General features: G+C 45.2%; 1 protein-coding gene across 2 annotated transcripts; it reads right to left on the bottom strand.

The window, feature by feature from the left end:
* Positions 1–891: 891 nt before the first annotated feature.
* Positions 892–17,019, bottom strand: SKA1 (spindle and kinetochore associated complex subunit 1). Of its 2 annotated transcripts, XM_069001374.1 has the most exons (7): positions 16,739–17,019; positions 15,865–15,968; positions 15,066–15,190; positions 14,008–14,099; positions 10,315–10,452; positions 5,115–5,284; positions 892–1,305 (listed from the first exon to the last, which is right to left on the bottom strand). In XM_069001374.1, the coding sequence occupies exons 2-7, from the start codon at positions 15,962–15,964 to the stop codon at positions 1,157–1,159; spliced, it is 774 nt and encodes a 257-aa protein (XP_068857475.1). In that variant the 5' UTR covers positions 15,965–15,968; positions 16,739–17,019; the 3' UTR covers positions 892–1,156. The 2 variants fall into 2 exon arrangements, with proteins under 2 accessions (XP_068857475.1, XP_068857476.1); XM_069001375.1 differs by lacking the exons at positions 14,008–14,099; positions 15,066–15,190; positions 15,865–15,968; positions 16,739–17,019 and adding an exon at positions 11,214–11,486.
* Between the last annotated feature and the right edge of the window lie 792 nt (positions 17,020–17,811).

Genomic DNA, 17,811 nt, shown 5'->3' on the forward strand with positions numbered 1-17,811 from the left:
AGCAGCCGAGCCCAGCGCCGCCGCTCCCGCCGCCGGCCCTTTCCCCGCGCTGCAGCTCCGCTCGCGGCCGCCAGGGGCGCTGCTGGCTCCCGGCCGGGCGGGGCGGCGGCCGGGATTGCCCGCCTGCAGGGGGCGCTGTGCCGCGGGCTCGGCCGCCTCTCCCCTCACAGGGTAAGGGCAGGAGGGCTGGATGGCCAAAGGGGCTGCCGCAGGAACCTCGGAGCGCTGGCTGCATGGGCAGAGGCGAGCGCACCCGCGGTGGCAGGCAAAGTGTAGCAAAGACTCTGGAGCCGTGCCAGGAGCCGCGGGTGTCCGAGCAAAGTGTAGCAAGAAACTCAAAGCAGCAGCAACCGGGCTCCCGCAAACAGCCAGGTGATGCTCCCTCTGGAGAGGGGCTCAGGGTCCCGGGTTTCCCCTGAGGCACCTGAGTAGATGGTGAGGGTCCCTCCCAGTGAGGTCAGGTGTTGAAAAAGTCCCAGTCCAGCAGCTGCTTTTACGAGCAAAGGCTCACCCACAGCAAGGAGAAGCAGTGCCAGCACAGAACTGTGCAGTGGCAGTGAATTCTCCCCACAGCAGCAGCAGCCCAGCACCAAAACCTCACCTGTCTCCCCTCTGACCCCAAGAGTGAGCGAGGGCCTATCCCAGCTCCTGACCCCCAGCCCAGTCTTGGGTATCCCTACACTTCCCCAGAGAAAGCGCCCCAGCTAAGGGACAGTAGCAAACTGCCCCCCTTCCCCCCTCCTCCCCCCCCATCTTTTGTCCCTCTTAAGTATCTATCGTTCCCATCTCTGAGACAATAAATGGGAAAAAAATTCCATGAGAGAAAGAAAAACAAAAGGAAAAATCCTAACCTCCAACACTCACAAACACAAAAGGAGCAACAGAGCACTGTTAACATGCAGAGAAATTTATTTTCATGTGCTGACCTGAAAATGTGATTAACCACCTGAGCCCAGTTGCCTTTCTGGTTTGGGTTTGAAATTTACCAAAAAACAGTAGTTCCCCATAGCTTCTCAAAACAAAACTCAAATACTTCAACGCCACTCCTAATTTAGGGTAGATGCCTGAAAACCACTCCCTGGCCCTCAGTGCTGCCTTTGAGACACGAACACAGGTGGCAGATCTCTCTCCTGGGCAGGCAGACACGAGGAGCTCGTTAGCAGATGACGTAGCGGACGAGCCCCGAGCCGCGGACCTCTCTCACTCTCTGGCAGTGCCTCAGGATGTTGAGGATGCTGTGGAAACGCTTATCCAATTTCAGCTGAGTGAACTCCTTGATATCAGCCTCCACAATAAAAAATAGTCCTGGAAAACAAACAACAATTTTGTTACAGAAACTGTATCCTACTCTGTTGTAGGATCTAGTTAGCATTTCACAAGTAACAGCACAGCCTCTTCTTCATAATTCCACAATCTGCAATTCATTGTTCTACAATCAGCAGTAGGATGGCCTCACACTATATGGGGAACTTGGTTCTACTTGTAAAATTTGTCATCAGAAAGAGAATTGCCAGCCTTCTGATGAGGTTCAGACACTCTGCATGATCCACAGGCCCTGCTCCATGAACTCTGTCTCCCAGCAGGCACTCAAGTTCTGGAATTAGATCTTTGTCATAAGGACAGAGCCCTGCATGCATCAGAGCTAAGTAGCCCACCATTCCCTTGACTTATATCAGATAAGGAAAAGAATAATTCATCATTACTTAAGAAAATTACAGAAAAAGATTAACTACTTGCAACAGCATCATCCCTGTGTCTCCAAGAAAATTGCACAGGGAGGTCCTGCATCAGAGCTGAGAGCTCACCCCTTCCTGTAGTTGATTACTTACTTCCATAAGAAAATTGTCATTAAAATTCAGGCTGCCCAGGGCAGTGGTGGAGTCACCATCCCTGAAGTGATCAAAAAACATGTGAATGTTCCCCTTGATGACATGGTTTAGTGGTGAACATGGTGCTGGGTTGGCAGCTGGAATTTGTGATCTTACAGGCCTTTTCCAGCCTAAATGATTCCTAAATTATGTGTAGTATTACGCTTCCAAGTCTAATGAGAAGGAGGATACAGGGGTAGGAGTGTTCCAGCTTGGAAAAAGAAGATAGCATTCTCCCTCCTTGTTTTATCCTTAACACAGAGGCAGTGACATCTTAGAAAAGATGGAGCATCTCTTCCTCCTGTTAAGTCCTTCAGGTTTAGCTGGGAAGTAGCTGATTCAAGCTGGAAAACTGAAGATGCCAGTAAAGATCTAAGGTCCAAGAATTATGTTTATGTCTCCCAAAGTCTTGCTTAGACAGAGCTGAGAAATGACAGATCATGTTTTCTCACAGCCTGGGTGTCTCATGAGTTGGTGACACACGTCTCACAGGGAGTAGAATCTTCCAGAGACAATAACTGTCAAAATCTAGAGATCTTTCCCCAGAGAGGAGCTATGCTGGAATCTCAGAGCTTGTAAGGCCACCAAATCCACATACAGATGAGAAGTAGGAAGTTTGTTTACTAGGAAAAGAAAGAAGAACTGCATTACTGCTCAAAATAGAACTACTGTAGGATAGAGACCATTTACAACTTCCAGGAACACCAATACACCCAGACAGTGTTGGGAAGCCAGGCATAACCTGCATGCTGCCTTCACAGTCTGCTACATCTGGGGGAAGCATCAGAACGTCCTGAATTTTGATAAAACGAGATTCCTCCTTATATTTGCTCCCGATCCAGAGTGGCAACATTCAGCGTAGCAGGATCTTCTTTGTGAAGAAATCAGAGCTGGATGAAGGGTGGTGGTTTGGGCCATTTGCTAAACAACCAGCTAAACTCACTGAATCATCTGAGTGGCTGGAAGCGACCCTGATAAACCAGGCAGCATCTTCTCTCATCTTGGAATCAGAGAAGAGGTCAGCTGGCAATCAGCCCAGGCTGAGAACCAGTGGGAATCCTAAGAAGAGAGACACTTGCAGTAGAGATTTAAGCAAACAAATCAATGAATGCAGAATGTCATAATGAAAAATGCAATGGATGAAGACATTTAATCATTTTGTGCTGGCCAGATAAGAACCATCTGACAGCCTGCCAGGACTTTTCTCTAGACTTTCTGGATGATTAGTCACAAAAAAACCCCTGAACAAAACCATCTACCACACAAATACACACACTCCATCAGATTCTGAACGTCCTAGTTTCCTAACTGAACTTTCCATGGCAAAAAAGAAATAAAGACCATCTCTCAGGTACTTGAATTAGCACTTTGATTTTTCAGACTTAAACTCCCCAGCCTTCTGACAGAAAATTCTCTGACCAGCTGTAGCTTTCTCAAGTTGCTAGAATGGCTTCTTCACTGCAGCCAAGGCTAGTGTGGATCACGGTGCAGACTGAGCAGCACTCCAGGCCTAGAAGGGCTCTTCTAGTGTTCAGCCTCTCCTCTACAACTGTGGGCTCAAACTCCTTACTACTGTCCTAAGGATAGGAACAGTGAAACCACAAACATGTTGTAAATTAAATGTGATGAAGCCAGTATTTTAAGAAATCCCAGATTAATATAAGCTGCTGTTCAACTGAGGCAAAACATGCTTAGAGAGAAACCAAATCATCACAGCCCAAACCATAAGCCAGTGGCATGAATTTATCCAGCTGCATGTGCTTAGAATGCTTTTAATAAAGCCCTTTACAACAATGATCTTTGTATAACCCACCTGGAGTCCTGTGCCCAGCCCTACAACCCCAACATGAGAAAGACAAGGAGCTGCTGCATCCAGTCCAGAGGAGGCCACCCAGATGCTCCAGGGCTGGAGCCCCTCTGCTCTGCAGCCAGCCTGGGACAGCTGAGGGTGCTCAGCTGCACAAGAGAAGGCTCCAGGGAGAGCTCAGAGCCCCTGGCAGGGCCTAAAGGGGCTCCAGGAGAGCTGCAGAGGAACTTGGGACAAGGGCCTGGAGGGACAGGACACAGGGAATGGCTTCCCAGTGCCAGAGGGCAGGGATGGATGGGATATTGGGAAGGAATTGCTGTCTGTGAGGGTGGGCAGGCCCTGGCACAGGGTGCCCAGAGCAGCTGTGGCTGCCCCTGGATCCCTGGAAGTGTCCAAGGCCAGGTTGGATGGGGCTTGGAGCAGCCTGGGATAGTGGAAAGTGTCCCTGCCCAGGGCAGGGGGTGGGATGGGATGATCTTGAAGGCCACTTCCAACCCAGATCATTCTGTGGTTCTGTGTTTATCTTACAGGTCCATTAGATCAGAACTCCCTCCCTACAGAAAAGCTGCATTTAGAATCCAGAAGTCAGTGATATACTATACCATACTATAATATCCTGAGTCTTGAAGAACAGCAAAACCAAAGGAAGGAAGGAAGGAAGAAGAAGTTGCAGTTTGTCTTCAGGGGACTCCTGAGTACCAGGTGAATGCTCAGGGCAGAAACAGAGAGGTGGGTGCCATGGTGTTGTCAGAGAAAGGTCTTTTTCCTTGAAGCAGAATAGAGTTTGCGCCACTCTTTGTGCCTGAACTCAGAAACATGAGGGCATTTTAAGGACATCACCAAGCTTGACATGTGCAGTACACCCCTCCAGGAATAATTACATACTTGTTCTCAAGAGGAGAGGCATGCCAAAAAGAAGATTTTAATATCAGAGATTTACTGTGCCACATATCTTTGGAAAAACTAGCCTGAAAGTACAACTTGCTTTTCAATTGAAAGGAAGGTATTTTGGTTGATTTTCACTCCCTCTACGCTTTGAAGAGGAGAAAACTTCTTAAGATTCTCAGACAGACATGTCTCTTCCACAAAGCCACTGCAGCACAATTAATTAGCCAGATGTCCCAACTTCAGAACAAATTTTTAATACTTCATGCCCAATCAAATTTAAAAACTGAAACCACATTTACACAGTTTGGTTATCAAACTAAGAGTTTCCAGACCTTGTAGTGATTCCAAACGAAATCTTTGTGTACTCGAAGTTTCTACCATGACACATCATCAAAGGGACATGTTTTCAATGAAAACACTCAAAAAGCAACTCAATCAGTATGGGAAACTCTTAATTCAAAAATACTGGAAAAAAGACCAGTATTTTTATACTTCTCCTGCAACATCCAAGTGTTATGAGTTTAGTACTAACAAAGGGAAAAAAAAAATACCTCTTGTATCCTTAGTTTCTTCTTCCATGAACCTGTCGTAGAGATTCCTGACTGGTACACTCATAGATTTCAAAGGCTGATACAAGATCTTGTACTTGGCCACCACGGCCTTGTTCATCTCTTGAACAACTGCATTGATCTGATCATATGTGAGACGGCCTTTCATATACCTACAAATAAAAATAAGAATCAGTAACCAGAAAGTCACAAAGTTCTGTGTTTATTCTTCTCTTTCATCAGCCGTAACTGAACAAGCCATTCCTAGCTAAAGGCAGTTTCTCCTGCTTTATGTTAATGAATACAAGTAGTAGTTAATTCTGTTTGTTTCCTTGATTGTTTAACAATCTTGAAGGTAGAAAGGCCATGACAGAACCTAAACCAGAAAGAGAAAATATTAGAAAGCTAAATTAAGAAGCCGAATGTATTCAGTGTTTAAGCTGTAAAAAGCTTTTCAAAATGGAATAGAGGTTGTTTTTATAGCATACCACTTAAACTACAAACACAGAAAAATCGAGTAACTTTGCAGACAACAGCATGAAATGAAATGTTTGCCTAGGAGCACAATTTGATTCATATTATCACCACAAATAACCTGTGTTTGATCTTATAGCCATTTATTTGGGTTTTTTTGAAGAACTACTAGTTTTGTGTTGTCTTCTGTATTTGACTGTGCAGCCTCCTGAGCTGTACAGATATGGTTCTGCACCACCAGCATCCATTTCTGAACTTTCAGGGCATTTCATAATACTAGTACTAGAAGAATAAGATCTGTTGATAACAGCCTAGAGGTACAGGAAGCACAGAAGATAAAGAACAAAGTGATGTGGAAATACTAGAACACTGGAATATTTGCAAGTAAGGCTATTCAGTATTTATAGATGTAAAGCCATGCCTTCAAGGAAAAGGAACTGTGCTGCATACTGAGAAGCCATTATATAAAAATGAAATCTGAAACTCAAATGACAAGCACCAAGATAAATACACCACCACCCGTCCCCTGCCCCCCAAAATGGCAGTAAGAGCCAGGCCAGCCTTGCAACCTGAATTGTCCTGTGGCCTTCATTCAGCTGCTACAACAAACCAAACCTGGTTCTTTCTGTTTGGTTCAGTATCGGTTTGCAGACACGAGGAATTAGACAAGTGTTACAATTCATTTTAAGAACAAATGCTTTAGGTCAGTGGAGCAGGTGGCTAAAAGCTGTGGGACAGCAAGACTGAAAAGACAATGAACAGCAAGTTCATCCCTTGTTTTAGTCTGAAGGGACAAGCTCAATCTTTGGAGAACACACAAAGAATTTAAAGCAGAAGTAGATAATCAATTACAAGTTCAGTATTCCAAACCAGAATTCGGGCAGGCATTCTGCAATTGCCAACTAAAAATAAGTGCACTAGATTTCAACAGCAGCCCGTCCCTGCCACGGAGACCTGCTTGCAGGAGGCGTGTAAAACCTGAATTCAAAGCAATTGCTCTGCCTCCAAACTGAGTTGGAAACTTAGTTGCCACTACATTACTTGCAGCCAGCTTTCAACTTTATTGACACCTTGATTAATTCAGTGTTGGAGGTGCAGCCATCTTGTAGTTATAAAAACGCTCCACTTTGCACCAGTAATAAAAGCAGTACCACCCCCGAACTGCAGCCATAGCACAAACACAGCCTTTAACCACAGCAAGGCTTTGCCTGTGTGCATTAACTGCTGTTTATTGCTCTCTCTGCCTCCCTGTGCCACAGGGGAAAGAGTAGAGCGAGGGAAGCTAAGCCCAGAGGCATAAAATACCTTTATTTAACTTCCTGTGCTCCCCCTGCCAACACACAGACAGTGAACACACTTAATAAAGCCAAGGGAGCACCTCAGCTCATCCTGAAGCTGAAACAGACAGGCAGGACTGGGATGTCTAAACCTAGGAATTGAGTGCTCTGTGAGAGGCCCTCAGGCATCCAAGATGCTTTAATCTGAAATTAAACTCTGTCAAAACCAAATGGAATTTTTATTCTGTGCATAACTAAGGATCATAAAAACTCCAGCTGTCCCACAGCCTTCTGATATTTCTACCCAACCATGGCTGGCAAACCCGTTAATGCTGACATTTATTTCAGTCCATACGTACACTAATATAAAAATACAAAGTTGAGAAGTTCCAAATTCAGGCATTTAATTTAGATTTAAAATAACTTTAAAATCTGCTTCACTATTCCAAATGCAATAAAATTCAGAACTCTTCATAAAAAAAAAAAAAAGTGATCCAGTCAGTTTCTTTTTTTAATCCACAGAAGCACTTTTTCAAAGCATTTTTTCCATAGGTAAGAAAACTGGAGCACAGTGCTGTGTTCCTCAGAGAAAAGAATAACATCAATATATCACATATATACCACTCTAAAAGAGATAAACCTTGTAATGGCCACCCCCTGCTCTCTCAAAAAGGGTTAGGCTAAACAGCCATGTATTCTTCCCAGTCACCATCTTCTGAGACTTGAGTCATAATGAATGCACAGATTCTAAAATACTTTGAGCAGTAAGAATTTTAGAAAGCAGCAAGAATTCTAGACACTAGAATAAAGCATTTTCCTTTGCCTCAAAGTCAAAAGTTAACAAAGACAGGTATGGTGAAATGTCCTTTATCTTCCTCCAAAGAGTGCCTTCCTGCAACAGATTTGAAGGGTAAAATAATTTGCAGGTTTCTTATTGTGCAAAGTGTTCTATTTGATCAAGGTCTTTCATGTCTGCCCCTTAACACAGTGTGTACCTTTGTTAAATACCTGCTGCCCAGTCCTAGGACTATGAAGGCACTGAAGCCTGTGTCCCTTTTACTGGCCTGATGGCGTTTAGGAATAGATTTTCTTTCATGTTCAACACAAAGTAGGTGAAAACAACCTTGATTTTTCAGTGCCCACTTCCCACCCCCAGTGCTCACCAGAAGAACTGGGCCATGAACCAAATTCTTGTTCTTCCAAGGGAATACATTAGGTAAGAAAATTTGGGTTACAAATATTTGCTGCTTGGGTTTGGTCAATCAGTATGTGAAATTGCAAGTACTCCCTCAATTTTGTACTACAGCATTGCCAGGCAACAGAAATACTGGTAGATTAATAGATCTATGTAAATTCATGTAAATTTTCCTTCACAGAACAAACATGCTTCTCCCATCCGAATAAAATTAAATTATTTCTAGAGCTCTTCCAGCACAGTCTAAGCTGCAACCTTTCCATAATGGGTGCCTTCCAACACAGCTGCAACCTTTCCACAACAGTGCCTTCCAACTCAGCTTATTCTGTGATTTTGTGAATCTGTAATAAATAGGAAGAGGATGTCTGGCCTCTGTCCCCATCCTCCACACCCACGAAGAGCAGTGGAAAACCTTATACTTTCAAGGATTATCATAGACTCCTTTAGGTTGGAAAAGCCCTGTGAGGTCATCGAGTCCAACCTTTCCCTCAGCACTGACAAGGCTACCACTAAACCATGCCCTGAAGTGTCACAACTACCTGTCTTGTGATGTGGAAGATAATAGCTTTACCTGGAAGTTAAAACAGTATTTGGCTGGAATGGTCTGTGTCTATTTCTCTTGCCACAGCAGAGATAAAGACCAAAAATTCCCATGCTCCAGCTTTATCCTCCCATAATTTTATCAGGAGAGAACTACCTAAGGGAGTAAATCCACAAAATATCTGAGGTGATCTGCAGAATAAAAATACCAGGTGCATGCTCTTCTAAGAAGTAACCAGAAGTCCTTTATCATTAGCTCAACATTCAGGATAAGGGAGAAAATGGACATTACTCACCTGAAAATTTTGAAGGCTATAGAGAAAATTATTGGAAAGCCTCAAGTAAAGTACAGACTCAAAAACGTATTTCTTATTGAAACAGGTGTTGTCAGGGAACACAATGAATCTAGAGTCTCAATAACAATTTAGCCTTAGGCATCAAGAGAAATTTCTTCTTTTTGCAGAAATATTTACTCATGCCCCGAAAATGCCATTTAAGAAGTTATTCCTGTATTGTGGGGTATGCCCAGCCCCTGCCCTGGAGGGATCTCTGCTGAGATAAGAGATTTTGCAATCGCCCAGCAGGACTCCCTGGAAAGGCAACCACTTCTTTGGTCACGGCGAGAAAAGACAGACCCACAATCCTTTAGGAGACCCTATGCAGATCCTCTGTAACCCATTGGCCTGTACCCATCCCAGATCCTCTGTAACCCATTGGCCTTCACCCATCCCCTGTATCCCTATAAAAGCAAGCCCTCTGCCCCTGTGGGACTCAGAGAGAGTTCTCATCCCTGGCTTTCCCCTTCGCTGGAGGGGACCAACAATTAAGCTACCTTCCGTGTGGAACCAGCCACATGAGCCTCTCGTCTCTCTCTCTGGTCTGGCTTGGCCTGGAGGCTGCCCTGCAGAGCTGAGCTGGAATCACGAGCTGAGAATCACTAAAGAGCTGGCAGCCTCTGCAAGGGCCCCTCTGCCAGCAGCTGAAGGAAGACACTGGGCCTCGGGAAGGCGATTCCTTTCGGGACCATCTCCCCGGACTGGTCACCTCTTCCTGGGTCAGAGCCACTGACCTCATCTCCAACTGTAATACTGTATGGCAGACTTCAGACAAGGGTATCCATTAATCAGGTCCTGCTGTTAGGGGAATGTATGCACAGATTTCTATTCCAGAAATTTGGGAATTTCAGTGCAAAGTGGTTTTTTGCTTTTAACAAGTCTGATTTCTGTTCCTGTCTCAAAACAGACTGGTAAGTCAAGACTTGAAGTTTCCAGAAACCAATAGTTGGGTCAAATAAAAACAGCATTTATCATTATTTTTCCTTCTATATGTAAGCAAACCTTTCATCTTATGAGATGATGGCTCTTTTTTTTTTTTTTTAATGTCAGTTCTCAAAACAAGATAAGGATTCACTAGTTAGCTTAAAAATCTCTGTTCATACAATTACAGTGACTTTTGAGAGAAGAGGTTTGGGTTTTAACTGATCCATTTTCATCTTCCTAATACCAGCATAAAAAAGAGCCCAATTAACTCTTTTCATTCCATTTTCAGGTTTGCTAGTGTTGCATTTAAACTATTTGGAGCAGTTATCATGTTTCACCCCATGAAAAATTTCAAACCATCTCTGTCAGTCCCAGTTCTGCAAGAGGTCACTCTTCCAAACCTATGTGTGCCAGCCAAATTGATATGCCAGAGTGTGAGGGAAGCCACGCTTACTTACGCAGGAACACTTTCAAACTCCTCCATGGTTATTAATGCTGCTTCTTTAATGAGTTTTGTATCTTTTGCAGGTTTCTTTGCACATTCGGGTTGTACGGCCTTTGCTTGCTCTTCTTGTTTCCCAGTCGGCACCGTGATGCTGTAAAATGAAGGAATATTCAGTGTATAAACAGCAGGTAAGTAGTAAGGAGAATTCCATTACACTATTAAGTCTGCTTAGTCACAGACCTAAGTTCCAGCCTATCTGTTAGGCTGGATGAACACAAATAATAGTATTTCACAAAAGAAACATCAGTACAGCAAGCCTGCTCCGTTTCAAATCATATCCTTCAGCTGACTTCAGCACAGCTCTTGGTTTCTCTGCTACAGAGGCTGCTAGCAGGTGAGTTGGAAGCAGTCCAAGTGCAGCGTGGCACAGCTCAGAATTCAATGTACCGTTACATTTCACACAACACAAGGCCTGGCTTTTTATCAGATAAAACACAGCACAGAGCTGCAGCCTTAATGGGCAGATTTGAAATACTTCACAGCTCTCTGAAAGAGGTTCAAATCTTGGGAAGCCTGACTCACCCATTAAACTTTTGAAACAAAGAAATTCAATGCCACCTACCAGACTGGGGTTTTTTTTTAATACTTTAAAAAGTTTTTTTAGGCAAGATCCCAAAGGTCACAGAATTTCCTGATTTATTCCTGATTATTAGAACATTATTTTTATAAATCCACCCTTTCTCTAAACCCTCAACTTAGAGCCTCAAACCCCAAGGGATTTGCCAGCCACCCACCCAGCTGCTCCTCAGCAGGACAGTAAAGATGATGCATATGGCCAAATCCACTGTTATCAGAACATGTGGACATTACTGGGATGTGCAACAGAATGAACTAAAGCAGTACAGAGCTGACCTGGCACAAGGAACTGGTCCTCCACTTGGATCTGACTTTCCCACAAGAGATCCTTGCTGGACATGGGGTTCCACGAGCAGCGAATGGCACAGCAGTGTCCCATCTGTCAACCCCAGGGCCAGGATCTGAGGCGTCACTTGATGTGACATCGCCAAACCCAGTGTCCCGTCCCCAAGGAAGACAAGTGCCATGGAGAGGACAGCGAGTGCCACCTGCTGGGCTCCCACACTGCCTGGTCAGTGACACGGGGGCAGGAGCAGCTCTGCCCTGCGCCGTGACACAACACAGAGCCCTTCTGAAACCCAGGACATCTGCCGCTAAACTTACTCAGATGTCATCATCTGAAAAACATCTGTTTGCATCTGAACAACAACAACAAAACAATCCTGGCACCCTGCAGCTAGCAGGGAATGTCAGCAAACAGGAGGGAAGGACGGCAAATTTTGGGTGGTGGTGGAGGTGGCTTTGGAATGAAAGGATAAACACAAGAACCAAGGGAAGCAAGTTCACATCTTGAAACTTCATTCCTCCCACGCTCCAGTCTCAGTCTCCTGCTGTCTATCACACTGCAACAAACCTTTTTGAGATGATTCCCCAGCCCCAGGCACCCCTCCTTTGTGATCCCACCCACTCCCTTGCCTCTGCACTGCTGCAGTGAGGTGGTACAGACATAGTTCACCGCTGACCTGAACCATGAAAAAGAAAGAACTGACACTTGTTTACAAAATCTGGCTCTGGTGGAATGAGAAACTGCTCTCAACAAACATGTGGGATACAAAGAGCTTGAGATATATTGAACTTGCTTTTTGTTTCAGTGAGATTCCTCTGGTAAACAAGAACAGAAAACCCAAGAATACAGGAGAGAAACAATAGCTAAAGCCATGAATCGTTCAGTTTCTCTGTGTGGGTGTTTTCATTCTCCCAGGGACTTCAAGGCCTGTCTTACCAGCATTCAAGTGCTCCTCTGCTTTCCGCACTATCTCACGAAAATCACTCATCAGCCCATTATGTATGTCCCCACACATCTGGGGACATAGGGGAACAAACAGAAACGGAGGAGGTCAGTGCAGGAAGGTTTGGGTAAGAGGCCTAAAAACATATTTACAGTGATACAGTGAATTTTGAACAATTACGTTCCTTCTTACACTTCCTCGACCCTCCACTGCACAACACAGCGACCACCAAGAAGTGACAAAATGGGGACAAAAGGAGAAAGTGTGCTGTGACAAATGGCATTGTCATACAATGTATTATTACTCAAGAAAACCCAGCAACAAACTGACACTGACAGAACAGCAGCTGTGAGCTGGCAGAGCACAATCTGCATAAAATGATCAGAAAAGTTTGGTTGGTTTTACATATTGTGGTTTTCTCTAGAGAGGGAAGAACCAGCTAAAGCCATATCACAATTAACTTCCTGATCACAAGCAGGATGAGATTGCAAGGGAGACCAACATCCCAAAAATTCTTTTGGTATCAGAGGCGGCACAATCAAGCACGAAACAAGCCTCATTTACATCTAAGCAATTTCCAGGAGCTAACACAAAGTTAAGAGAAAGGTTTTCCTACATTAAGAAAGTAAGTTACGACAGGAAGGCAGAATCCAAGTGGTAATTTCTGAAAAACTTCAATGTTTACACACACACACAAAAAGCAACATCTAAATTGAAAAGGAACAAGAGACCTCTAGAGACATTTTGAGAGGCCATTTCCTAAACTGAGGGTTTATGTCTAGAAGGTGGGAATAAGAAAAAAGCTTCTGCACAAGTCATCCCTTCACCAGCTAAGAACAGTTTCAATTCAATACCTACACCAATGACAATACTGCTACACACTAACTAAAATTACAGTTCATTTTTCTCTTCTGGAAGCCTCTTTCCACATATTTAACCTTTTACTTTGCTGGAATGTATCTGTCATGTTTTGAGACTGAGGCTTCTCTGGCATTAGGAACCAGACCAAGTAAAGCTGGTAGATTCAGGGCACATCTTGGAAGCACTGAATTCAAGCTAATGCACTGCCTTCTGACAAGCTACAAGGTGGGAATGAAATTCTGGGATCCCCGATACTATGACTCTGCAATTGACCCCAGCTGGCATCACTGCAGGAAAAGAAAGCAACTCCAACAGGCCAGAGAAAAAGATGAGAAACTCAGTCGGAATTAAATGTTTTAGAAGCTTTCTGAGTAACAGCTGTTATTTCACATACTTGTCATTTTCACACACTTGAGCTACTTGACTCTGAAAAGCTTCTTACCACAGCCCTCTCCAAGGCAAGGGGATGTCATATCTAGCTGAAATAAATATAAGGCTGCTACAGGGAAAAGAGAACAAAAGTACCACAAACACAATTCAAAGTCCCACAGAAAGATGATTGAGCTAGCAGATTTTTGTTTTTTAAGTTGTATTTGGAAGGGCAGAGGCAAACTTCATTTCTAAGTGACCCAGCATTTGGGTCACTAGCCCTTAAATCCGTAGGCACTACAGTTATGAAATCAGTGTGTTGCTGATTCTAAAGCAAGGGATTCTCAGACTCAGAGAAGCACTTGCTTTCTACTACATCACACCTACCCCTGGAAGCTCCCATTGGAATAACTTAGTATTTTATGGACTTGATCTGATGGATTTATTGGGGTGCTAGCGCAAGCCTGGACAAGAGCCACATCCAGAATCAATACACTCAATGACCTTGTCTCCCAAAATTTCAGCTAATGTGGAGTGAAAGGAGCTGTACAGCGCTGCAGCTGGACACTAACAGGAGCAGCCTGAATCCTTCAGGCTCATGTACCACATACCAGCTCTGAGTTGGTTTGGGCAGATAGGGTGGAATGTGTTCAAGGAGGTGCTGTGCTTCATTTTGATCTCTCTCAGCAGTCTTCTGCATCTCCTGAAAGTAATATGAGACTATATCAGAAATCTGAACCTACTAGCATCAGGCAAATAAAATTAGGGCAATGCTAAATTAATTTTCAGCTTTATTAAGAGGTGTCCCTTACTCTCTCCCCATCACCTTACCTCCTTACCCCATAATTTCTCCAGGGAAACTAGTAAAGATACAGAGCAAGGAGCGTCTGTCCTTGCCCTCAGAATGTCAGAGGAATTTGAGCAGGCAAAAGGAACTTTAGCAATACACCCTGCTCAGGAGAATGGTGGTAGTGGAGACAAGACACTATGGTAAACTCACCTACATTCCCCAAACAACACTTCCACAAAAGACTTAACAAATAAAGGCAGTGCAAACACACAGTAGAATAACAGACTGAATAATAACTGAATACTTTTCACAGCTATTGCAAAGATACGTAAGTAGAACTCCTCTTTAGATCACAGTATCTATATGATAAAGACATGTTTTCAAGGCCAGTGACAAAGACCTGCTTTTAATGGCTTTAAGATGAAGGAATGTAGGCTTAGATTAGATATTAAGAATAAATTCTTCCCTGTGAGGGTGGGCAGGCCCTGGCACAGGGTGCCCAGAGCAGCTGTGGCTGCCCCTGGATCCCTGGCAGTGTCCGAGGCCAGGCTGGACAGGGCTTGGAGCAGCCTGGGACAGTGGAAGGTGTCCGTGTCCATGGCAGGGCGTGGCCCTAGATGAGCTTTAAGGTCCCTTCCAACTCAAACCATTCTACAATTCTATGATTACATATATAAGCTTTGAAAAATACAATTTCCAATGTTTGTTGTGCTGGAGAACTTAACAAACCATCAGCAAGCCTATTCCAAGCCCCAGTTTCTCTTGTGAGCACATGCATCCAAACATCACTAAGGATCTAGGGAAAAACCCCCTACATATGTATCAAAGACTTCTTTGAATCTTTCAGTATTTTATGAATGGGAGAAAAAAAAAGATTACTTTTAGCAAATCCTTCAGTTTTTCTTGCTGTTTAACTTCAGTTTCTATTTGATTCAGGAGTTCATGTATAAGGATCACCTCATTCCCTATTTTATGGAGGGCAGCTTTGCGGCGTTCGTCTTCACCTGTAAAAGAGCAAACATTAAGCTACAAAGCCTCCAAGAAAAACCAAAATCTGATGTTCCTCCCCTTCACAAGCAGTGATTATTTAACTCTCTGCTCCCCACCCACCATAGCCAGCCAGGAGAAGTAGCAAGCCAAACTGTCAGCCTTGTACTCTGCACAGCCAACAGAGTCCATGGAATCATTTAGTTTGGAAAAGCCCCCTAAGACCAGGCCCAACTATACCCCCAGAGCACTGTCAAGGCCACCACTAACCTGTGTCCCAAATGTCACAACCACAGGGCTTTTAAATCCCTCCAGGGATGGGGACTCCAACACCTCCCTGGGCAGCCCCTTCCAATGCCTGACCACCCTTTCCATGGGGAAATTCCTCCTCGTGTCCAACCTGAGCATCCCCTGGCCCAGCCCGAGGCCGTTCCCTCTCCTCCTGTCCCTGTTCCCTGGGAGCAGAGCCCGACCCCCCTGGCTGCCCCCTCCTGTCAGGGACTTGTGCAGAGCCACAAGGTCCCCCCTGAGCCTCCTTTGCTCCAGCCTGAGCCCCTTTCCCAGCTCCCTCAGCCGCTCCTGGGGCTCCAGCCCCTTCCCAGCTCCCTTCCCTTCCCTGGACACGCTGCAGCTGCCCCGTGCCTTTCTTGGAATGAAGTGCAAACCAAACACCACTGTTGCTCTTGTTTACCTATGTTTCTCAATAGGATACACTTTTTAATACTTGAAATCTTCGCATTGATGTGGAAGCATAAATGTTCCAGGTCTGAGGACGCCATATCCTTCATCATCACACTGAGGGGGAACAAAAATGAAGGCAGAAATTTAACAAAGATCCAAGCTGCAAATACTGTGCACAAAAGCAGAATTTTTGGAAGGTCCCTGATCTGTCAAAGAAGCAAAGGGAACATAAATGAAACAGTAAATTAAGTAATTCTCTTTTATCTTACTAAGTTGAAGGCAGGAAAGGAAGCATAAAGGGACTGGCACTAGACAAGCCAATAAATTTTCCCAGAACTCTGGAGATAAATGCAGTGTGATAGCAGTGCAGTGATTCCTCATGAGACTGGGAGCATCCTTATTATATTGAAGTGTCCACTAAGAAAAGGAGTTGGAAATTTACTGCAAAACCCAAGAAATACCTGGTTTATATAAGGCAGTTTTACAAGGTTCTCTCAGGGATATTACATCAGATGATGATGTTTAAAGAGATGGTTTTTTTTAAAACGCAATTAAGCAAAAAAAAAAAAATTAACAGAGTCGTTAGCAAAGTCTGGAGGCACCAAAAAGAGCATTATATATCGACTACTATATAGTCTTTAATAATAGATTTATTAACCCTATTATAGACAGAAATTGATTAAAAGAAAAAACTATACAATGTGACAAACTCTCGCATTTAACACCGTGGCCTGGCACTAAGCGCTCACACAGCTCCCTCCGGCGGCTCACACTTGGAAACTTTAAAAAAAAGTCCTTATTTCGCTTTTGGCTTAAAATACTATCAACTGCCGCGATTATTAAATCCATTCTTTGAGACCTGCCGCCTTACCCACCCTCCCTACCTGCGTGGAACCAGCACGCCCTGAGGCGGACCGGGATACCCTGAGGGACCGAGGTCACCCGCTGGGCGCGGCGGCAGCGCCCGTCTCTCCTCCGGTTTTACCGGACGCAGCGCGAGTGTATCCCGGTCCCGGTCCCACCCTCTCAGCCGCGGGGGCCGGAGCCGCTCGGCCGGGGAGGAGGAAGCTCGGCCGGGGGAGGAGGAAGCTCGGCCGGGGGAGGAGGACGCGGCTCCCGCGGCCCCGTTCGAGCCCCGTTTGAATCCGCCGCGCTCAGGCGGGCGTTGGGGAGGGCGGGGAGAGCGCGTGCGCGCTGAGGGGAGCGCGAGGGACGGGCGGAAAGGGCGGAGCGGGGCGGGAAGGGCGGAAGGCGGGAGCGCTGAGGGGACCGGAGGGCGCGAGGCAGGGCAGTGATGGAGGTGGTAGGCCAGGTGAGGGTGGGTCTCTTTTCCCAGGCAGCCAGTGATACGACAAGGGGACATGGTCTCACGCTGAGGCAGGGGAGGCTCAGGTTGGACATCAGGAGGAATTTCTTAATGGAAAGGGCGCTCAGGCATTGGAAGGGGCTGCCGAGGAAGGTTTGGAGTCCCCATCCCTGGAGGTGTCCAAGGAACGCCTGGACGTGGCACTCTGTGCTCTGGTCTGGGTGATAAAGCGGGGAAAAGTCAAAGGTTAGACTCGATGTTGGAGGTCTTTTCCAACCTTGTAATTCTGTGAGTATGGAGGGAGTGGGAAAGAAAAGCGGAAGGCGGGAACTCTGAGGGGAGCGGGAGCGAAGGGCGGGAGTGCGCAGGGTGGTCTCGTTTTTAGGAGCTCTGTGGACACAGATTTTACCTTAGAAAGGAGACATTGTTTTTTCAGCACAGCGTGCGAGGAGGACGTTCCCACTAATCAACCCGTCAAGGGGTAGAAAGTTACATCTGTTATACAGTAAAATTCACATGAACACGCCCGCTTACTGTGTAGTCTCCGCCCACGTAATACACATTTACTTGGGTGATGTAATCTTAACGCATGGCTTGAAACAGGTTTTTTCCTTTACTAAGCAAACTCCTCTTGTACAAGTAATTTCATAT

The sequence above is a fragment of the Aphelocoma coerulescens genome (genome assembly GCF_041296385.1).
Source record: "Aphelocoma coerulescens isolate FSJ_1873_10779 chromosome Z unlocalized genomic scaffold, UR_Acoe_1.0 ChrZ, whole genome shotgun sequence".
NCBI classification, from domain to species: Eukaryota; Metazoa; Chordata; class Aves; order Passeriformes; family Corvidae; genus Aphelocoma; species Aphelocoma coerulescens.